Here is a 24,411-nt window from a genome sequence, read left to right as displayed (position 1 = left end):
TTTTCCCAAGGGTAACAGGAGAAATTGGTCCCCAAAAGTTGTTGTCCAGTTTCTCCTGAGTACGCTGATACCCCATATGTGGGGGTAAACCACTGTTTGGGCACAAGTCGGGGCTCGGAAGGGAAGTAGTGACGTTTTGAAATGCAGACTTTGATGGAGTGGTCTGCGGGCGTCACATTCCATTTGCAGAGCTCCTGATGTGCCTAAACAGTAGAAACCCCCCACAAGTGACCCAGTTTTGGAAACTAGACCCCCCAAGGAACTTATCTAGATATGTGGTGAGCACTTTGAACCCCCAAGTGCTTCACAGAAGTTTACAACGCAGAGCCGTGAAAATAAAAAATCATTTTTCTTTCCTCAAAAATGATGTTTTAGCAAGCAATTTTTTATTTTCACAAGGGTAACAGGAGAAATTGGACCCCAATAATTGTTGCCCAGTATGTCCTGAGTATGCTGGTAGCCCATATGTGGGGGTAAACCACTGTTTGGGCGCACGTCGGGGCTCGGAAGGGAGGGAGCACCATTTGACTTTTTGAACGCAAGATTGGCTGGAATCAATGGTGGCGCCATGTTGTGTTTGGAGACCCCTGATGTGCCTAAACAGTGGAAACCCCTCAATTCTAACTCCAACACTAACCCCAAACCCTAATCCCAACTCTAGATATAACCCTAACCACAACCCTAACCCTAATCCCAACCCTAAACCCAACACACCCCTAACCACAAGCCTAATCTTAACCCTATTTCCAACCCTAGCCCTAATTCCAACCCTAACTCTAATTCCAACCCTAACCCTAAGGCTATGTGCCCACATTGCGGATTTGTGTGAGATTTTTCCGCACCATTTTTGAAAAATCCGCAGGTAAAAGGCACTGCGTTTTACCTGCGCATTTACCGCGGATTTCCAGTGTTTTTTGTGCGGATTTCAGCTGCGGATTCCTATTGAAGAACAGGTGTAAAACGCTGCGGAATCCGCACAAAGAATTGACATGCTGCAGAAAATACAACACAGCGTTTCCGCGAGGTATTTTCCACACCATGGGCACAGCGGATTTGGTTTTCAGTAGGTTTACATGGTACTGTAAACCTGATGGAAAACTGCTACGAATCCGCAGCGGCCAATCCGCTGCGGATCCGCAGCCAAATCCGCACCATGTGTGCACATAGTCTAATCTAACCCTAACTCTAGTTCTAACCCTAATTCTAACCCTAGCCCTAGCCCTAACCCTAGTGGGGGAAGGAAAAAAAAATATATATTTTCTTTATTTTTATTATTGTCCCTACCTATGGGGGTGATAAAGGAGGGGTTAATTTACTATTTTTTTTATTTTGATCACTGTGATAAAACCTATCACAGTGATCAAAATGTACCTGGAACGAATCTGCCCACCGGCAGATTCGGCGGGCGCACTGCGCATGCCATTTTGGAAGATGGCGGCGCCCATGAAGAAGACGGACGGACACCGCGAGGCTCGGTAAGTATGAGGGGGGCGATCGGAGCACGGGGGGGGTGGATCGATGCACGGGGGGAGTGGACAGGAGGACGGCGGAGCGGACAGGAGGACGGAGGGGAGCGGACCACAGTACGGGGCAGAAAGGAGGACTGGGGAGGCGATCGGTGGCGGTGGGCAGATTAGGTTTTCCAGCCATGGCCGATGATATTGCAGCATCGGCCATGGCTGGATTGTAATATTTCACCATTTTCATAGGAGAAATATTACAAATCGCTGATTGGCTGTTTCACTTTCAACAGCCAATCAGAGCGATCGTAGCCACGGGGGGGGGGGGGGAGTGAAGCCACCCCCCTAGGCTGAAGTACCACTCCCCCTGTCCCTGCAGATCGGGTGAAATTGGAGTTAACCCTTTCACCCGATCTGCAGGGACGCGATCATTCCATGACGCCACATAGGCGTCACAGGTCGGATTGGCACCGACTTTCATGACGCCTACGTGGCGTCAAAGGTCGGGAAGGGGTTAACTTTAAAAATATATATATTTTTTTTTTATTTCGGCATGCTTCAATACTCTCCATGAGAGACTAGAGCTGCCATAACCCGATCGGCACTGCTATATAAAGGCAATGATCAGATCACCTGTATGTAGCAGAATTACTCACTTGCTATGAGTGCCAACCACCAGGTGGCTCTCATAGCAAGCCAGCAGTGAAAACCATAGAGGTCTGCAGGAGCCCTCTGGTTGTCATGCCAACCCATCGGTGACCCACGATCACGTGACGGGGGTCACCGATGGGCGGATGTCCAGCGTGATTGCTGGAAGCTCATGTTAAATGCCGCTGTCTGCATTCTCAGGTCAGAAATTTCCTCCAAAGTGTAGCGCATGCTGCGCCCCCATACTGGACAGCCGTGGACCTTCGAGACCTCAATCTGGTCCTGGAGTCCCTTAGAAATTCTCCTTTTGAACCTCTCATAGTGATCTACCTGTCTTTTCTGTCTTGGAAGGTGGTGTTTCTTGTGGCCATCACCTCCATTAGGTGCATCTCGGAATTGGCGGCTCTTTCCTGTTGCTCCCCTTTCCTTGTTCTCCACAAGGACAAGGTGGTTTTGCAGCCTATACCTTCGTTCCTTCCCAAGGTGGTGTCTGCTTTTCACCTAAATGAGGATATTGTCCACCCTTCCTTTTGACCAGCTCAGTCTCATCCTCTGGAGAATTCACTGAACAGGTTAGACCTGGTCAGGGCGGTGCTGGTCTATCTGGCTATGACCGCTCCATTCTGGAAGATGGACTCTCTCTGTCATTCCAGAGGGTGCGTGTAGAAGCCTGCCGGCCTCCAAGGCTACGAATGCTCGCTGGATCCGGACAGCAATTTTGGAGGCATACCAGGTTATAAACAGAGCGCCTCCCCCTGGAATTAAGGCACACTCTACCTGGGCAGTGGGCGCCTCCTGGGCGGTACACCATAGGGCATCCACTCTGCAAAGCGCAACCTGGTCTTCCATCCAACATTTGCCCGATTTTACAGGGTCCATACCTACGCTTCGGCGGACACCAGCCTAGGTAGAAGGATCTTGCAGGCGGCAGTGGCGAGTTCTCAGACCTGAACGGAGTTTCTGCTGTTCCCTCCCCAGGGACTGCTTTGGGATGTCCCATGGTTTCCCATGTCTCCCCAGTGAAACGATAGAGAAAACAGGATTTTTGGTTATTCACCGTAAAATCTGTTTCTTAGAGACTTCATTGGGGGACGCAGCACCCTCCCATGTTTATCAGCTCTACTTACTGTGTTATATTGTTACAGTTAGAGTTTTTTGTTTCTTTTACATGTTGCTTCTCCTACTGCTTTCTCACTAACTGATTAACCTAGTGCCGGTCAGTGGGGTGTACACTGCAGAGGAGGAGCTTTTTTTTTTGTGCATAGTGTCAGCCTCCTAGTGGCAGCATTATACACCCATGGTTTCCTGTGTCCCCCTATGAAGGCTCCGAGAAACAGATTTCATGGTGAGTATTCAAAAATCCTGTTTTCCTAGCTCTGGTGACATGGATGTTGTCATGATGACATCGGGTCACCATGGCAATGATTGGGACCCCTACATCACACCTTGGGGTCTCTGATCCAAAGGCAGAGGGGCTGTCAGCCCTGTGCCTCCTCCTGGAATGCTGTTATGTTAGATTGCAGAATTTCTGGGGCTAAAAGTGCCGGGAGCAGTTCAGGGACCACTCCTGGTACTTATGGGCAGGTGTCAGCCTGTGTGTGCACGATCACGATGCATTAATAATACGTCCCGCATCACAGGGATGTATTATTACTGCAAATGTCAGAAATGGGTTAAAGGGAACCTGTCACCTCAAATTGGCGGGATATTAAAATGAGTTTTTAGTGGTCCAATGGGCGGCATATCCTCTTCATTTCTCCACCCTGTCCGTCCGTTTTCCGCAATATTTTAGTGAATAAGAGTATGCGTACGCCATACAGTCTTCTGTGGCGCACGCGCAGTATGCTTTGCCCTACTGCGGGCAAAGCCGAAAAGCATTACTGCGCACTATGTCCTGGAACACAGAGAAATACTTCCGGTACATAGTGCGCGGGCTCATGCGCAGTAATGCTTTTCGGCTTTGCCCGCAGTAGGGCAAAGAAAGCATACTGCGGGTGCGCCACCGAAGACTGCATGGCGCACGCGCCAACTATGGCGCACGCATACTCTTATTCACTAAAATATTGCGGAAAACAGGGACGGACGGGGTGGAGAAATGAAGAGGATACGCCACCCATCAGACAGGTAAAAACTCATTTTAATATCCCGCCGATTTGAGGTGACAGGTTCCCTTTAAAACACAGCACTGACCAAAATCCTATAGGGTAGAAAAATCCTTTTTGATGAAGGCTGTCAGCACACAATGACTGTTCAAACCAAGCAGAGACACTTTGTGCACCCTTGGTGTGGCAAAACATTTATGTACAACCTTTCCACCTATCTCTGCCCTGTCAATTAAAGTACAGTGGGGACAAGTAGAAGAGGTGCACTTACATGCTTGTCCAAGCCATGATGCACCAATTGCCTGTGCTTGGTTTGAACAGTCATTTTTTACTGACAAACTCCCTTTAAAAAGGCTGTTCTGGTCCTGTCACTTCTACATGAGGAGTAGACTTACAGCACACCTACCAGCCCGGATTTGTGCTGTCCTCACAATCCTGTCGGGAAATGTGACGTTATATATCTGAGCTGGAGCGCTTTCTCCCTTTAGGCTAGGTAGTCGCATGCTCTGCACACAGTTGTGGTATTACTCTCTATCATTTATTTACATATGAACACATTATAAAGTGCATATAAGATGCCCGCACGGAGCACCGGACAGCATCGTCTGTAATAACATCCCAGCTGTAAAGTTCTAGAAGCAGAAAACAAACACATCGGCGATTACACGCTCTGCTTGTGCCGGTCGCTGGTCTGCAGCATCCGCGGATCAAACACATAGTGGAGGTAGCGGTAGATCTCCTCTGCTTTCCGTTTGCCCACCTTTCCTTTGCTTACAATCTCATCTATGGAGCTGTAAGAGATGGAGCGAGATAAATAAGTTATTGGACACCGTTCAATTTAGTCTTTTTTTTTGTAGCTGTTACTGAAAATTAGGCTAATAAAGGAAATATGATTGTTCCATCTTTTGGTCTGGCCAAAGCAAACTGTTAGGAACGGGATTAACCAGTTGTAAGAGGTTAGTCATGTTTCCAGGAGGAATAACAGAAGGATTGATTGAATTACTATCCTATAAATTACACACTTTTATTTTAATGACATTAACGCTTTCTTACCTGTTTGACATCTGTCTCACCGAAGAGAAGTGATGGCACAGGTTCAAGGCGGTGATGTGGCTGATGTTGGGGATGGAGAGGTAGAAGTTCAGTGCCTCCTGCTGGCGCCCAGTTACCTGTGTGGGGACCGTTATCCCTTCGTTTTTCCTCTGCTCCAGGGCAGCAAGGTCTTTCAGCAGCCCCGCCGTCTCCTCTTGGCCCGAGCTGAAGAGAACCTGGACCCCAGCGCTGATTAAGGAGGACAACGTGCTATCAAAATACTTGGTCCTCTGGAAAAGCCGCGATGTCTCCCCTGCAAAAGGCAAATGTTAGCTGTCCTAGCGCTGAAACCCCAGTGATCAGCTTTAATCAGTTAAGGACCTGATGACTCGTGATACATTCACCTACACTGCCTCCACCGTAGAACTGAGGAATTAGACCTCTAGCCTAAAAGCATGTGTGTGTAGAAAGAGTTGCTACTTTTATGACACCAAATAGTAGAACCCTCGTTCTTCAGGCCATGCACACACACGCATTATCAGAATTCCTTAGAGGGCTTGTTTGGCGTTAGCACTTACCCTTCGGAAGCAGAAGTGGGTAATCCCCCAGCATGCTCTATACTAACAGGACAGGTGCAAAATATCTGCCCTAAGTGCATGCGGCAGAGGGTAATACAGTGGGAACATACCGGGTTTCACCCTGTCCTTCTCCACAATGAGACAGACCCTCTCGAACATGCTGTGTAAGTGCTGGATCCGGTCCACCAGTTTACTCTTATTGGCGTTGTTGGAAAATTCAGACTGGGATTTCCTCTCTATCGATAAGCGGTTGCTGACAATATAATCGCAGCCCCCCAGGGAGCAGATGTCCACCCTGCAGCCGTGAGCAGTCCTCAGATACGTGATAACATCCGGTCCAGACAAGATTTCTCTGCTGTCTGCAAGGATGCAGGGGGCAGCACCACACACAGGGGTCTGCACAGCCAGCGAGTCAATCAAAGGAGCCGTCCATGACGCTTCTGCTCTTCTGCTGCCGACCGCGAGCTGCAGGGACAGAAAAGAGTAAATTATGCTCAGCCAGACGCGTAGATCTACAGAACAGATCGCACCCTACCTTGAAGTTACCAATGCTTCTGGCTAGAGACCAGTCATTTTTGGTGTCTGTATGGTGACTGGTCAACTTTGGGCACGTTACAATATATGACAGAAAAACTCTAGCTGTAACCTGCACACTAAGTGAACAGACGCAGCAGCCAAACCGAAAAGGCCTTATTATTGCTGGTGCTACATTTTATCAATCACGTTAAGACATGGTCCCCCATCGTTAGAGGGGCTTGACCACTATTGGACCACCCCAACTAAATCCATTCAGGGCCCCATAAAAACAATATATACTCCCCACCACCTTGCAGCAGCAGCAGCATTATCGCTGCAGTCGATGTCAGATCGCCAGCCAAGAATATCAGCGCTGGGATGATGTAGCTGCGGGAGGAGAGTATACAGGGATTTTAATTTTCCATGGGGCCCTGAGTAGATTACACATAGGTTTCCTAGTACTGGATAGCACCATTAATTTGAATAGATCTCGTGAAAAATCGTAGGAAATTTCAGGGTTTGGTGCAGTAAGGAAAAAGATAAAATGCAGCCACATAACCTACATGTGAATAAGCGCTTATGGTAATGGAAAAACATTACCACCTTCAACCCCTAGAATAGCTGTGCTTCAGGAAAGATTAATAATCCCTGCTCAGCAACTTCATAGTGAGGCACAATTTATTACATAGGACACATTGTCCTCCCCCATTATCATGATCATGCTGTACACACTAAGGAATTAGGAGGAAAGCCACAAATCTTCCTGTATACAGAAATATACTAATACATAATGAGATACTGTCTGTAGTCATCACTAAGGGGTGCTCCCTATATAAAGAGATACTCATTCTATCTGCAGCCACCACTAGGGGAGCTTCCTATATACAGAGATACATGAGAAGATCCGGTCTGCAGCCACCACTAGGGGGAGCTCCCTGTATACAGAGATACATGAGAAGATCCGGTCTGCAGCCACCACTAGGGGGAGCTCCCTGTATACAGAGATACATGAGAAGATCCTGTCTACAGTCACCACTAGGGGGAGCTCCCTATACATAGAGATACATGATAAGATCCTGTCTGCAGACACCACTAGTGGGAGCTCCCTGTATACAGAGATACATGAGAAGATCCTGTCTACAGCCACCACTAAGGAGAGCTCCCTATCTCCAGAGATACATGATACGATCCTGTCTACAGGCACCTCCATGGGGAGCTCTCTGTATACAGAGAAACATGAGAAGATCCTCTCTACAGCCACCACTAGGGGGAACTCCCTGTCTCCAGAGATACAGTATAAGATTCTGAATTGAGAAGTATGAAACTATGTATCGGTAACATTAACAATAACATGTGGTTCATATCAACACCCAGCTCTAGTGTTTCTAGTGTCTCGATTATATATCATTAGAATAAATTAAAATAACACATCTAATAAGGTTTCGGACACACACCTTCTCCGAAGGACGGATAATCCCATTTGACGTACCAGGTCTATTGATGCTGAATGAGGATTGGATTTCTGTCTGAAAATCAAGCTCGTTGGACAGCGAGGCTTGAAGGTTCAGCCGTACCTGGCACCGATCCTTCAGGGGAACATCAAATACCTTCTTCTTTTCTGCTCCCGATCCTTTATTATTTACTGCAGCCCCTTGTGATGTTAGTTTTGTGGAAGACAACAACGATACGTTGGATGAAATCTGTGGTGGAGATCTGACCTTAGACCTGGACATCCTCCCTTGTTCCTCATCACTGGAGTCATCGTGGATGATGATCCGTCTTTTCTTTTTCACCGGTTGTCCCTCTCTGGACGGAGTATTTTTTAGTTTTAACCTTCGTCGTGTGTGATATTGTTTTCTCCCTCCAACAAAACTGTCCTCCCGGAGGAGATCGAGGTCAACCTGAACCTCCTCCTCGGAGATGGACTTTTCTTCTTCATCCTCCTCATTATCAACGCAGAAGCTGTCCTCCATGTAACTCTCGTCCTGTTCTGGAATCTAGACAACACGAGAGAAGAGCCTGGCATGAAGTCTAATGGACACGAGGGGAGCTGATTTATAGCAAGGGAGATCCCTTCTCCTCAATAGGATGGTGTACGAGAAAAATCCCGGCTCCCCCACCCCAACAATCTCCAGTTCTGGGGACCCCGGCTACATTTCCATTATGTACGCATGACTGATATTAGATTAGGTTTAATCATTCTACGCTATACACATTCCCAGTCCTAATGTGGTCGTGCACCACACAAATTCTCTGGACCCGCACACACATGCTAGACTTGGTTGATGGTGAATGACAGCGGCTTATCCCCCCAAGAGATAATGACAAAACTATTTTTTCTTCATGTGGAAATACATCAAAATAAAGTCTTCAGTTCCATGGTATCAAGCGACAGTCAAGACATCGGGGGTTGTCTGGTGAAAGCAACGTATCACCTGTAGTGATGTGCGCACGTGCTCTGATAAAGTGTTATCTAAGCATGCTTGGGTACTAACTGAGTGACTTCGGCGTGCTCGAAAAATATGTTCAAGTCCCTGCGGCTGCATGTCTCGTCGCTGTTTGGCAATCACCGCATGTGTTGTGGTTGTCCAGCTCTGCTACATCACACAGATCTCAAGACTCGTATACCCACCTGGGAGAAGACGGCCATACTGTGCCTCCTGTGCACCATTTTAAACCTGTTGCCAGCAGTGGGGCTGCGCACAGACTTCATGTATACGCCGTGCATCTCAGAGTCTGAAAAGAAAAATCGCATCAAGGGTAACCGAGAACAACCTGATGACCAGAACAACCCCTGCAGGATGCTGCTCGCTGACTGTTTCCAGTCAGGTCACCAGCAAAATTCGGAACGTCTCAATAAATATGATTGGAGACGTCATTTAAGGCTGATTTTATAAGAGTACAGCGAGATCTACTGCTGTAATGTTTTATAGCAAAGAAAAGTATGATCCCATTAACTGCCCCCCACTTCCAATACAGCAAGACCACTATCCATGCTTATGACCGCTGAGGCCTAGTAGTAGCTTTCCGCCATATTGCACTCACCATTTAAGCCCTGAGACAGCTGGGTGTTGTCGTTCAGGAATCCCGCAAGGGACGTGTTGCGCTCGCTCTCAGAGTCGCTGTTCTCATCCGAAGACACAAATTCAGCGTCTTCTGAGGAAAGCTCAGCCTCCTCATCCAAGAACTGCCTTGCTGCGTGCTGCAAAAGGGCAGAACGGATGTTGGTCATCTGACCACAAATTATAACAAAAAACTAATCATATAAATATTTTTTAAAAAAATCCAATAGTTAAAAGGCAGCAGCTCAGGAGGTGCGAGATCCTCCACTAAACCCAAATAATGACAATTAACAGACATTTGCTCCTGCGCGGCCAGCCGACATTGCCCGGTAATTTGCTCCCTTCATTTGTCAGTGACATGGCTTAGCTTGGCTGCTGCGTACCACTCAGTGCACAAGGATAAAAGTTTTGCACCAAGTTATCAATAGGATAGATTTTTTTAATAATGAGGGGGTTCAACCACTAGGACCCCAACGATCCTCCAAGCGGAGGTCAAGCATGTGCGCCTCTGCTCTATTGTCTATGGGTCTGCCGGAGTTGGAGTACAGCACGCCACTGCCCCATAGACAATAATGGGTGAATAGGGGTGGCCTTTCCATCATCGCTCCATTCAGATAGGGATCTTCAGAGCCCCATTCTGTGCATCCTGGTAGGGTACAAACCCTTTAAAGTGAACCATGAATTCAGAATTCCACCCAGTTCTTTCTATAAACCTATAGATTTACAAGCTATAAGTATAAATTGGAGCTCCTGAACCCCGAGGAAAAATATACCATACACCATGCTGCTGACCAGTGTGGCAGAAGGGCCTCAAGTGCAACTGCCAGCTCTGCACCTTGTGAAGCTGCACGCTTGATCATAGCCATGACTACAGACTGATGGAAGACGGAGAGCAGGAGATAAGGGACCTAATGTGCGTTTCCAGCATCCCAATATAGCACGCAGTACTAGATCTAGAACGTGACTTACGACCTCAACGTCAAAACCAATAAATTCCCTGCAATGTGCCACTGAGCTGGAAGAACAGTTACTTCTCCCATTACCCAAGTAAGCGAGTGCAAAGAGGAAGATCTTTATTTTATAAGACGTGGAATGGTGTGGAGGTCAAGGATCACGTTGACTTTTTTTTTTATTTAAGCTCGTCATTGCTCCAAATACACCACCTCTTCCACTTTCAGGTATTAATAAGGCATGAAGAGAAGAGGAAGTGGGTTTTTTTTGTGGGGGAGGGGAATTAACCCATTTGCTTCCATAACAATTATGGCATACACAATTTAAGCCTAAATAATAACAACAAGATGTTACCATTAGACATGAAATTAACCAGACTATAACTATGCACAGTTAAATGATTCAGGGTGCAGACTATAATGGCCTTAAAGGGTACCAGTCACTTGTCATAGATATGTAATTTATCATTTGGTGTAAATGCCGCTGTTCTCCCGAATCCGGTGCAGCGTTTCTTTTCTCCCTGTGACTCTCTGTTCCTGAGATATGGCCCTTTCTTCCATGTATGTAAATCTAGTATTGCTAGAAAATGGAGCGTGGTCCAGAACTCTGCTGGTGGGAGTCATCTAGAGGACCTTTGTTAACAAGACTAGATTTATTTACAGGGAAGAAGGGCCCATATCTCAGGAACGGAGAGGTGTAAAAACAAAAGAAAAACAACGCCGGATTCAGGAGAACAGCAACATTTACACCATATTAAAAAAGTACATATGTTTGGCAAATAATTGATTCTAAATAAAAAAAAATCATTTCTAGAGAAAGAGAGAGTTGTCTTCATCTTTTATCCAAAGGAGAGAGCAGCTACAACATATTTCTAGCTTTGGAGGACCCAGCAAATAAGTACATCACTGAATAATTACATTTTCTGAATAATCAGAAAGTATAGAACTGTTCAGAGCTTGTGTTATTTGTGCGTCGTAGATGAGTCTCTTATCATAAAGCTGCTCCATCGATTGTCAGTGATATTTGAGGGGACCAAGTGTTCAACTTCCCTGCACTGGAGAAACATAAAGCCTACACAACAGCCTCTACTACAAACCTTCTTCTTCTTGTGTTTCGGCGTTTCCTCATCATTTTCCTTTCGGCCATTGTGCACAATAACCCTGTGATGAGTGGGGGGTTTAACAAAGTTTTCATCATCAGAATCCAGCTGTAAAAAAAAAAAAAAAAAAAAAAATCAGACAAAAGATTATTGGTAATTAAATATTTATTAAGCATTAAATGTCACCATGAACTGTACAGGCATCAGTACCATACAGTGCAGCCTTCCCAGAGCTCACATCCCAAAGCTCACAAGCTACGGCATTACAGACCTCACGCTCTACACAGAGCTCCAACACAGCAGGAAGAGGTGACTACAGGTATTTATTGATTCGATTTATGCTTATTTATCCATTTCCATTTTTACTTTATTTCTTGATTTGTGCATGCCAAGCTGTGTATTTAAGGGTATCCTCTGTTGGAACCCAGCACTTCATATATTAGCCTGCCATGTAGGCCTGTATACACTGGTGCATCTCGTCCATGCTGCTGTGTCGCCTTAGCTTGCTCACCTTACTTTATTTGATTTTGCATATTATTTTTAGAAAAAAAACTTCTTCAATAAAGGTTTAAATATTTTATAAAAATTTTTTTTGACTATATAGTTTATTTATAGGTTTATATAGAGTTTATATACTACTACCATACAGAGCTCAGGTGCTACCCCTATGCCAGAGCTCACACCCTACCGCCATAGCTTACATGGTACCGCCATACAGACCTCAAGTGCTACAGCTCTACAGAGCTCACATGCTACTGCCATACAGGGTTTACATACTACCACCATACAGAGTTCAGACGCTACCCCCATCCCAGAGCTCACACGGTACCGCCATCCAAAGCTCACACACTACTGCCATACAGGGTTACATACTACCCCGATACAGAGCTCATACCCTACTGACATCCCAAAGCTCACACGCTACCGCCATCCAGAGCTCACATGCTACCGCTATACAGGGTTTACATACTACTGCCATACAGAGCTCAGGCGCTACCCCATCCCACAGCACACACGGTACAGCCATCCAAAGCTCACACGTTACTGCCATACAGGGTTACATACTACCCCCATACAGAGCTCATACCCTACTGACATCCCAAAGCTCACACGGTACCGCCATCCAAAGCTCACACGCTACTGCCATACAGGGTTACATACTACCCCCATACAGAGCTCATACCCATTGACATCCCAATGCTCACACGCTACCGCTATACAGGGTTTACATACTACTGCCATACAGAGCTCAGGCGCTACCCCCATCCCAGAGCTCACACGGTACAGCCTTCCAAAGCTCACACGCTACTGCCATACAGGGTTACATACTACCCCCATAGAGAGCTCATACCCTACTGACATCCCAAAGCTCACACGCTACCGCCATCCAGAGCTCACATGCTACCACTATACAGGGTTTACATACTACTGCCATACAGAGCTCAGGTGCTACCCCCATCCCAGAGCTCACACGGTACAGCCATCCAAAGCTCACATGCTACTGCCATACAGGGTTACCTACTACCCCCATACAGAGCTCATACACTACTAACATCCCAAAGCTCACACGCTACTGCCATCCAGAGCTCACATGCTACCGCTATACAGGTTTTACATACTACTGTCATACAGAGCTCAGGCGCTACCCCTATGCCAGCGCTCACACCCTACCGACATCCCAAAGCTCATGCGATACCATCACATACTGTCACACAGAGGTCACGCACTTTCGCCATCCCAGAGTTCACGAGCACCCGCCATACAGGGTTTACATACTACCGCCATACCAGAGCTCACACGTTACCGCCATCCTAGAGCTCTCGAGCTACCACCATACAGGGTTTACATACTACCGCCACACAAAGCTCAAACATTAGGCCAAATTTATTCATGGCACAAATGTTTCCTTTGTGAAAATGTTGTGCAATCTCTGTATCAGTGCACTGAGACCCCCTGACCAGATACACGCTGTAACTGAAGTCCTTTCTGTGTCATCATTGACTTGTCAGAAAATACATTAGTCAGAAGGTTTTCTAACTCTTGAAAAAGCAGATGTTTTTGCAATAAAAATTCCATGAAAGCACAGTGATGGCGGTGACACCACAATGTATAGCATTAGTGTGGAGTCGGGGAGCAGGGGTCACCGCCTGTGAAACAAAGGAACGAAAAATAACATTCACTAAGAAGAGTCCAAGGACCAGTGGATTCCGACACCGCTTTTCATTATCAGCCTTGAACGAGCTGCAGAAAGTGCAGCTTCCCGGATGACTGCTGTTGCTAGGCGATGACAAGATGTCGCCAATCATTTATATTTTCCGACAAATTACATGTGCACGCTATTCTCTGTACAGACGACGCATAGAAGGAGTTCGTTAGCTAAATTACTAGAACAGCGGGATGACGTGCTCCTTTATCCTGCATGAGATGTGATTAGGAGCTGCGCAGACCTCACCCGCATTGTACAGGACCATACTAATGGTATATAGTCTTACATGTATACAGATAATGGGCGTAATGGCTGCTAAATGGCTTCAGGGTAATTTTATATACAATGCAAGGTAATGGTAAGAACGGGGCCCGGACCCATCCACATAATGAGAGGGAACAATGCCGACAGCTGATCAACATTCGACTTGGAATACGATGTGTCTGCGGGGAAACAGAGGCACGGAAACTCAGCTGTATAAAGAAATTTGTCATTACAAATATATAGCACATATATAGATGGAGAGATAGGAGCGAGCAAGCGACAGACAAGGAAAGGAGCGAGCGACAGACAGGCAAAGGAGCGAGCGACAGACAGGCAAAGGAGCGAGCGACAGACAGGGAAAGGAGCGAGCGACAGACAGGGAAAGGAGCGAGCGACAGACAGGGAAAGGAGCGAGTGACAGACAGGGAAAGGAGCGAGCAACAGACAGAGAAAGGAGCGAGCGACACAAAGAGCGAGTAGCAGTAGATAGATACGGTAGTTCTTCTCACTGTATGTCATTCTCTTTAATTGTGGGGAGTTAACCCAGAATAATTATCAACATCGGGTCCCGTCTATGCCAGAATAGATGTGTAAGTCTATGGTGACGCAAAAAGCATAAGGTTGTAATCTGATCATTAATTGATCGAGTATTCTGGATTATTGGATGGACTGATTTTTTTTTTATTAAAGATGGGCAGAACTTCCCTGACAGCAGGCTTACTCGGTTAAGGAGGTGTCGGCGCTTCTTGTCTGTGGGCATCGGTGACTCGAAATCACACTCGCTGCTAGGGGTCTGCAAAACGAAATTGTAAAGAAACTAATAAAAACCAAAATCGGAGCATACAGTCGCCTCACAGCGCATTGTTGTCAGACGATTCCCCGTCTCACCTCTGGAGACCTGAGGACATTGGCGCCAGTCAATTTTCTTTTCCGTCTAAAGACGACATCATCTTCACTCTCGGAGCTGCTACCTGTGGAGAGACAACAAAAATCCCAGAACAGAATGATAAAAAAAACGTAATGAAAAGGCAAAAATACAGCGAACGACAGCAATTAAATCCCCAGAGTCTGACCTCGATGTTCGGGGTCCTGCAGCTACAGAAAGAAAATAGCTGTCCCCGAGGTCATTATTACTATAATAGGGGATATAGGGGACATGCTGGATTGTATAAAAGGAGGAGAAGAGCGTAAATAAAGAATAAAAGAAAAGACAACGTATACACCAATCAGCCAGAACATTACACCATGTGCTTAACATGGTGCAGATTCCTCAAAAAAGCAGCTTTGACCCATGGACTCCACTAAACCAATGGCATCATGTTCCTGAACAATTTTGCACTGTGAGAGGGGGTATTATCTTGCAAAAGAAGTCACTAGCAATATTGAAAATCTAAGAAAGATCCGGTCTTCATAGGCGATTTGAATAAAAAGAAACTTAGAATAAAAGTTGCCCTTAAAAATGGCTAAAGATATTAAATAAATTATATATATATATATATTAGCTGAAGAGCCCGGTGGTGCCTGGGCATAGTAAATGTCTGTAGTTAGTTATAGCACCTCACTTCTCTTATTTTCTCATCACGCCTCTCATTTTCCCCCTCACATCTCTCATTTTCTCCCTTACACCTCTTATTTTCCCCCTCACTCCTCTCCTACTCTCATTCCCCCCTAACACTTGTCATTTCGACCTCACATCTGCAATTTTCCGATCACTTCACTATTTTCCCTCACTCCTCTCATTTTGCACTCATACCTTTTCATTTTCACCTCACACCTCTCATTTTCCCCTCAGTATATACATGTTTGTTATCTCCCTTATATATAGTATACACCTGTGTCATCTCCTGTATATAGTATATACCTGTATGTCATCTCCCTTGTAAATAGTATATACCTGCTGTATGTCATCTCCTCCTGTATATTGTATATACCCATGTGTCATCTCCTCCTGTATATAGTATATACCTGTATGTCATCTCTTCTGTATATACTATATACCTGTATGTCATCTCCTCCTATATATAGTGTATATATATATATATATATATATATATATATATATATATATATATATATATAATGATTATCATTATTATTAGTATTAATAGAGACCCCTTCGTATATATAGGGTTCTCCGTACAATTTTTTGTTTTAGATCTGAACTTTATCCCTTTTAATTGTAACTTTTGGTCTAAATAAATTTCCATTTTATTCCAATGACCTGTCAAGACCAGATCTCTGCTGGATGTACCAAATCACGTGGTGGAGGATGCGGGCATATAGCAAGTGATCAAAGATATTGGCAAATGATAATAACTGTAGTGATTATTTTCTTTATCACTGGGATTAGGGATTAGTGCTGCCCTGATGATACTGATGATACAAACTCCGTACAATGTTTGTCACATTCACATAAATGGCAGGAGTTTGTCAAACCCATCATGCTGCATCTGTAGGCCTGTCTTCTTCCCATAGTAAATCCGGGAGATCAGCATGGACATGCTAACTGACTGCCCCATACACAAGAAGCTAGGATGTTGCGCGGTTTATGAATCCTTTCTATCATAGCCAACAGTAACTTTTGAGCAATTTGTCCTATAGTATCTCCTCTTCTGGAAGATCGGACCAGGCCAACAAGCCTTCATTCTTCATGTGCACCACTTAGACCACTTTTGTTGGGTACTAACCACTACATACCACCCACAACATAACCCGATTCTTGACTGCTTGCGCAGATCCCTGAGCTTTCCCATTTTTCCGGCATTCAACAACCACAAGAGCTGCCCAATATAGCTTAACCCCTTTTACAGGAGCCATTGTTGTTGTCATTTTCTTAATGTTAAGAAGAGGAAGAGGAGGAACAGAGGATTGAGGAATCAGGGTTTGTCTTTTAATTATGGCCAAAAATACTTTGGCAAAGGGGCTGAATACGGCAAAATAGCAAGACTTTTTTTACATGTTCTTTTCCCCTACATTACCACTGTTACCTGCTCTCTAATAGAGGAGGGTCCTAAATACTCTTTCTACCACCCCAGAACTCTCCAATTTGCAAATAGTGTTTCCAAACCAGACAACCCCTTTGTGGAAGGGGCAGACTGTAGCGTTCATCACTGGCATGAGATCTAGAAAAATGTCTGCCACTTTAAATGTTTAATGATCCCTAATAAACACATGTATTTCAAGACCAGTTTGTAGATGAAATGGTACGTACCTGTAGTTCTAGAAGGATCTGCCTTAGTTTCTGGATTTTCTTTGGATCGTACAACAATGAGGGTGTTTTCTTCCCTCACTTTAATCTTCTTAGTTGGTGTAACCAAATCAGATTTAGCAAAAGTATCAAAAGATTTTTTAGAGGAGCCTGTTTTTTCCATGGGCGATTTTAGAAACGAAGAGGTACAATATGAATTTTCAGGAGTCTGGGAAAACTTGCCTTCAAGTGGGGGTAAAGGCGAGAGTAAAGAAATGTGTTTATCAGACATAGCCACATAGGTGGCGTTTCTAGTCCCAGAAGTTAGAGGAGTAGACATGATGCCTCCTCCTTTTACTATCCTTTTAGGAGGACTGGGTTCCTTAAAGTGGTTGGGTTCTTCTTCATACTCACTCTCCGGCTGTCCATCCTCTTCACCTTCCGAAGAATCAGTCTCAATGGAAAATCCAAGGTCAAAATTGACAGAAAATAATTCTTGAGAACAATCAAAATCATCATCCTCTTTCACTTGTGGGTTCTCAATGGATAAGGAAGAAGTTTGGCTATCTGGTTCATGTCCTGTAGTGTCCTCAGATAGTAGAGATGGGTCAAACATATTGAAGTTCACGTTGGTCCCTTCATCACCAGGCTTGTTGGTGGTGCCAGCCTTGCCTGAAGTCAAATGGTCAATTTCTGCAAATGCTTCATCTTCAAATAAATCGAAGCTGTCGTCAAGGTCATCAGGAATTGAATTCAGTTCATCTTCCTGTAACTCTTGTGGAGATTCGACCTTCTGGCACTTGGAAGACCTTAGGACATCAATGTCTGTATCATCACTTTTACTAGTATTTCGGTCTTGGATGACATTTAAATTACAAGACACAGATGAATTTTCAATGTTGATATGATCTTTTACAGTCCTTGGCTTCATGACGTGAATCTCTGTCTTTGCAAGAATGTCAAAATCCTCACAGTTATTTTTATAACCATGATCTTTGTGTATGGCATGGTTGTATATTGGAGGTGGGTCAACATTTTCCTCATAGACTTCATCTTCTTCATCACAATCAAAAATATTATCCCATAGCTGCTCATGCATTGATTGTATATCTACAACGCCATTGGTGTCACCAGTCACTACATCATCTCCTTTATTTGGTTGATTTGTTGAGCTTGAAACTATATTCTCACATGTCGCTTGTTTATGAACGTCGGTAGAGTCTGGATAATCCTCTAAATAATCTGGTTGACTTAAATGACTCATGGCTATAGGTGGGAGTTCAGATCCCACAAAAAATTCTACACTAACCAAAGAATTGAGGTCAGATAACGGCGGAGGGGAATAGGTTAAGAATTTATTGACTCTTGATAGCATTTGCTTCACCCAGTCGTTGGTCAACCCATTGGGAATTTCATGAGTATTAAGTGATGGTGGAGCATAGAAGAAATTAGATAAAAGAGAAGTGGAATCATCATCACGACCATTGTAATTAGAGTCCATCTTTGATGGAGATTTCAACATTGTCCTTTGGGAATTTGTTGTGGAAACTTCATCCACATTTATAGGGCTCTTTGCAAGCGCTTCAATTTCCATGCCATCGGTCACATCATGATTCAGGTCAACCTCTATAGCACTGGCTTCCTTCATCTCTGAAACATTAATCAACATATCTGTCCTGGGAAGCTCGTCAGAACACGACCTTATGCTGTTAGAACCTTTGGACGTTGACTTGAAATCTTCATCAGGCTCAATGGTAGAGAACAAAATGGAGTTCTTTGCATTTTTGATGACTGGCGACTTTTTTTTGGCCTTGGAATTAGCGGTTGGGCAAACTCTATCTTTAAGGCCTTTACGTAATGGCTGGACGTCCTCCTCCTGAAAAAACGACTTCATCTCTTCATCATACTTGCAACCGTTCTGCAAAATGGTGGAAGAAAAACTTGCTATTTTTTTTATAAACCATTGTATCACAGGAGTAGTTAAATGGAGTGCCCTATTTACTACCATGTACATCAGATGGAGGCATAAAGTATCAAACACAAAATACATAAAAAGATAAGAGCAACTCATTTATGCCTATACATAGAAAAGTGCAAAATGAAAGACAAATAAATCCCATACTAGAAACGGCTGAATTCTTCACATGCCGTAAAAGCACGAGAGTGCAAAACTCTTTACTCTATCAAGAGCCTAAGAGAAAAAAGCCTGACCCCTCTCAATGTCAAGAAGCTATATAGAAGGGGATAAGCACTGAGAATCATTAAAGCAGGGCGGGCGAGTAGTCATCATGGGGTAATGCACAAGACAGATGGTAAGGGACTACTAAAAAATGGTTCAAGAGATTTTCAATTATTTCTGTAGTTATTTTGTATCCTTAAAGGGCTGTAATTGGGTTTTTACGATATGACTTATGGTTGCTTTTACATTACAGGTAGGTTCACCAGTTAAAAAAAACCATGACAGGACAAGATTCTCTATACAAGCCCCATCTATATGCCCAAATAGGGCCTGCAAACATCATATAGGAGGTCATCTAAAATTAGACAGAGCAGAAAGACACTAAAAAGAGCAGCTCATGATTTTTATTGTTGCCTGTTACATGATTAGCTGTCTAAATTTTAGTATAAAATCATACAGTAAGGTCAGCCACATAAGGCTGAATCTCTGTCCACTGTTATGGCCAATTGCCGCACAACTCTGTTTTACAACCATTGGGATGTCACAGGTGATTGGAGCTTCATCGCGCTGTTCACTGCACCCCCAGATGCACCGTCTGGCTACACGGTTACCCAAGTGGCTGGAAAAAGTTGCCCAAAGCCTGTCAACACATGGTAACCAGTGACTGCACAATTTTGAAAAATGGGGAAAATGGCGGCACACGACCAAAACTCTACCCATCAGTGGTGATTTAAGGACACATGATTTTGTTGCAAAATTGTTCAGCCAGAGACCCCATTGTTCAAGACTGTGCAACCACTGGCCACCACAAGAGGGCACAGTTTCTGCTATGTGTGGCCAATCGCTCCATATGGTCTCGTATTGAGGGTGGCCAGAGCATGTTGCACAGCTGGTCCACGGTAAACACACACGGATTACCATTAATTGCTGTGCTCCGACTGTGCTTACCATGATGTCAAGTAGAAAGCAGCACGGCAATTAGCGGTACTCCATGTACAGTTACCGCGCCCCAGCCACAATGGGTGCAGGATCCTTAATGCAGACAAGACCTTTTAGGTGGTTTAAGAGAGGTCACCCGTAATACAAGGACCGAAGGGAGGATAATATCTGGAGCAGCCATAGGCAGGCAGATGCATGGTCACCTAACAGTGAAAGGTGGCAGTAGTGCTTACCTCCTCCAATCTCATCTGCTCAATCAATTCCATAGCAGCGATGAAATTCTGACACCGAAGAGAGTGATCGACAGAGACGGTCGGAAAAGGACGGTTCTGCCACAAGCTCCATTCAGATAGTGAAAGCTTGCGGACGTTTCCCGGGACCACCTCCTAGATGGCGCAGAGGAGGAAAGGATGGTCAGTGTGCATGCTAGCACTAATTCATTGTCAGTATCGCCCGGCAAATTCATAAGGAAATGTACCACACTGGTGGTGTATGAGGCTGGATGCAGAAAGAAGTATGGGGAGGTGGCAATCCACACAGCTGGGTTTTCCATCTTATACATTAGACTATCAAAGGAGCCTCTAGACCAGGCATGGGAAAACTGTGGCCCTTAGGCTAAATCCAGCCTTCTGGCTGTTCCAGGTTGGATGGACCGAGAAAGCCGAAAGGCTGAAACAGTGACCCGGGCCGGCACTGTGCCCTCCTCCTCCTGCCATTCATCCGCTGCCCACTGTCACCGCTATCTGCATCCTCAGGATGCAGACAGCGGTGAATACATTGGTTGATGTCGGGGCTACTGGCTCCATCTTCCATCAATCAGCGTATGAGACAGCAGACGTAATGACGCCATTTTATCGCGTTGCTGCTGAGAATCCGTGCACAACAGCCAGAAGCAGAACGCAGGGAGGAATGAGGAGAGTATTTGTTGTTGTTTTTTAATATGTATGTCATATTTTTATGTATGACATTTTTATGTATATAGGGAGGCTATGTGGGGACTCACACTGTATATATGGAGGCTATGTGGGGGCTTACACTGTATATAGGGAGGCTATGTGAGGCTTACACTGTATTCAGGGAGGCTCACACTGTATATTGGGAGGCTACGTGGGGCTCATGCTGTATATAGGAGGCTATGTGGGGACTCACTGTATATAGGGAGGCTATGTGGGGACTCACACTGTATATATGGAGGCTATGTGGGGGCTTACACTGTGTATAGGGAGGCTATGTGAGGCTTACACTGTATTCAGGGAGGCTCACACTGTATATTGGGAGGCTACGTGGGGCTCATGCTGTATATAGGAGGCTATGTGGGGACTCACTGTATATAGGGAGGCTATGTGGGGCTCACACTATATAAGGAGGCTATCTGAGGCTTACACTGTATTCGGGGAGGCTCACACTGTATATTGGGAGGCTATGTGGGGCTCATGCTGTATATAGGAGGCTATGTGGGGCTCACACTGTATATAAGGAGGCTATGTGAGGCTCACACTATTCGGGGAGGCCAACACTGTATATTGGGAGGCTATGTGGGGCTCATGCTGTGTATAGGAGGCTATGTGGGGCTCACTGTATATAAGGAGGCTATGTGAGGCTCACACTGTATTCAGGGTGGCTCACACTGTATATTCGGAGGCTATATGGAGACTCACACTGTATATATGGAGGCTATGTGGGGGCTTACACTGTATATAGGGAGGCTATGTGGGGCTCATGCTGTATATTAGGAGGCTATGTGGGGCTCACACTGTATATAAGGAGGATATGTGAGGCTCACACTGTATTCAGGGTGGCTCACACTGTATATTGGAAGAATATGTGGGGCTCATGCTGTATATAGGAGGCTATGTGGGGCTCACACTGTATATAGGGAGGCTTTGTGAGGCTCACACTGTATTCAGGGAGGCTCACACTGTATATTGGGAGGCTATGTGGGGCTCATGCTGTATATAGGAGGCTATGTGGTGGATCATACTGTATATACGAGGCTATGTGGTAAATCATACTGTATATAGAAGGATGTCAGCATACTTTACCCAGCTAAATATTAAGTCATACAATTAATATAAATAATTAGAATATATTAATATTGAGCACAATTAATTTCAGCCTATTGGTTCGGCCTCCACAACAGTCACGGTCTGTCATGTGGCCCCTCAGGAAAACGAATTGCCCACCCCTGCTTTAGGGGTGAAGCAGTGATGGTTTAGTGCTGCATATCCATACGTCAGTGCTTTGGTTCACCCAATTGTGCAGGGATCTCTAACCGACCCTATATATTTTAAGAGGCATACCCACTGTGCAAGGGAAAAACAATGAAGGGAATACAGTACTACAGCAGCGCTGCAACTCCTTCATGCTCCGTAGCAGTTGGAGTCCCAGCGGTCATATATTAGCGTTATGCAATCACTTTATAACATTGAAAGCTATAATATAAGTGTTCCCCTATTATCTAGAGCAAACAAGGTGCATCTGGTTCTGGAGGATTACAAGTCCATGTTTTATAAAAACAATCCATTGATTTTAAATAAAAAAGTGTAATACTTCATTTTTCCTGAGGTGGTGCCGCAGGATTGAACTCTTAATTCCTGTCCACCAGTAGGGAACATCCTGTAAATAAATGGCTGATCAGGTGACCCTTCATACAAAAAAGGACTGTCGAAAGCAGAAAAGTCTTTGAAATAAGATACCCCGTACAAAAGAACAGAAGTCCATAAAAACTAGGAAAATCTAATCTACTTACAATTATGTGGTTGGGGTCTTTAAATAGCTCAAAGCAGGTTTGGGGTACAATAAAATCCGTCACTCCGTCAGATTCCTTTAAACGATACAATCTGTCCCAAGTCTCAAATTCTGCGTTGGTCAGGAACCCGTCGTCTTTCGTGGAGTCTGTGGATTTGTGTAAAATGAGTTAGAGAAGAAACTCTCTGACCACAAGAAGATTTTCATTAGCCATTACAAGAATATATCTTTGAAATCCAAAGCTCTATTACAAAATATGACCACCAAGAGCGCTGTTTAATGCACCAGCATGTAGTTTCATCAATCTCATGGATAGAAAGGAACACTCAAGGTAAATCTGAACAATGACCATTGCCTTTGCTGTAGCACACCCACTGCATTGAAGAATAATGACTACTTACGGTGGGTCACGCCAGATCGTCGCTCTTTGGAGGAATTTCCATCTCTACCATCGAAGGCTCCTTGTGTGATGAACATTTTGTGCACCGTAGGATTGATCCCTTCTGGCACCATGCGTGGGCTTTGTTGGTGGAGGTGCAAATCTGTGTTTCCCATGATGGCCTTATAGATGCTTCTCTTATTACACTGACTCTGGTTATAGGTCTGTAGAAATGCAATGAAAGTCAGTAGGGTTTCATAAAGCCAGAGGAAACAACTACATGCACCTCTCAATCGTCTAGCCTCCCTCCCTGCACCTCTCCATCAAGTGCCCAGTCTTCTCTTTCTGCCTCCACCAATCACCCAGTCTCCTCCCTACCAGGGCTGTGGAGTCGGTAAGCCAAACTACCGAATCCGACTCTCACTCCTCAATTTAGCTGACTTCAGATTCAGACTCGCCAGCACATGTACATGTGAGCATGTACCTAAACTGCAGCACAGATTCATCTCAACTAAAAGCAGAGATCCTTAGATCAGGAACAGAACAGACATTTATAGGACATTTCATAACTTTCCCAAATTATTCTGAAAACATTTACAGCATGTCCTGCATTGTCCTACTGAACCCAATTTATTATACATTTTAGGAGTTGGTCCATTTTATATAAACTCCACCAAAATGGACACAGACTCCACCTCTCCCAATCGCTCAGTCTCCCTCCCTGCTCCTCTCCCATTCGCCAAGTCTCCCTCCCTGCGTCTCTCTCCCAATAGCCCAGTCTCCCTCCCTACGCTTCTCTTAATTGCCCAATTTCCCTCCCTAAGCCTCTCTCAATCACAGTCTCCCTCCCTACGCCTCTCCCAATCGCAGTCTCCCTCCCTACGCTGCCTCACCCAGTCTCCCTCCATACGCCGCCTTTGCACCTCTCCCAATCGCCCAGTCTCCCTCTCTATGCCACCTCACCCAGTCTCCCTCCCTACACCTTGCCCAATCTCCCGCTCTATGCCGCCTAACCCAATCTCCCTCCCTTCGTCTCTCCCAATTACCCTGTCTCCTCCCTA

General features: G+C 45.1%; 1 protein-coding gene across 2 annotated transcripts in view; it reads right to left on the bottom strand.

Annotated features, from left to right (window-relative positions):
* Positions 1-4,729: 4,729 nt before the first annotated feature.
* The window catches only part of FANCM (FA complementation group M), a 110,601-nt gene continuing 90,919 nt past the window's right edge, over positions 4,730-24,411 (bottom strand). For both annotated transcript variants that reach the window (XM_077267248.1, XM_077267258.1), the window contains 13 exons: positions 23,373-23,574; positions 22,973-23,118; positions 20,457-20,609; positions 17,130-19,023; positions 14,807-14,889; positions 14,640-14,711; positions 11,446-11,556; positions 9,382-9,538; positions 8,969-9,072; positions 7,791-8,333; positions 5,931-6,285; positions 5,264-5,555; positions 4,730-5,001 (listed from right to left, as the gene is read on the bottom strand). In XM_077267248.1, coding sequence (XP_077123363.1) covers positions 4,872-5,001; positions 5,264-5,555; positions 5,931-6,285; positions 7,791-8,333; positions 8,969-9,072; positions 9,382-9,538; positions 11,446-11,556; positions 14,640-14,711; positions 14,807-14,889; positions 17,130-19,023; positions 20,457-20,609; positions 22,973-23,118; positions 23,373-23,574 — 4,242 coding nt within the window. In that variant the 3' untranslated portion in view covers positions 4,730-4,871. The remainder of the gene's footprint in view (positions 5,002-5,263; positions 5,556-5,930; positions 6,286-7,790; positions 8,334-8,968; positions 9,073-9,381; positions 9,539-11,445; positions 11,557-14,639; positions 14,712-14,806; positions 14,890-17,129; positions 19,024-20,456; positions 20,610-22,972; positions 23,119-23,372; positions 23,575-24,411) is intronic.

This window comes from Ranitomeya variabilis, chromosome 1 (genome assembly GCF_051348905.1).
Source record: "Ranitomeya variabilis isolate aRanVar5 chromosome 1, aRanVar5.hap1, whole genome shotgun sequence".
NCBI classification, from domain to species: domain Eukaryota; kingdom Metazoa; phylum Chordata; class Amphibia; order Anura; family Dendrobatidae; genus Ranitomeya; species Ranitomeya variabilis.
Note: the sequence above shows the minus strand (reverse complement) of the source record. Positions and strands in the feature narration are given on the sequence as shown.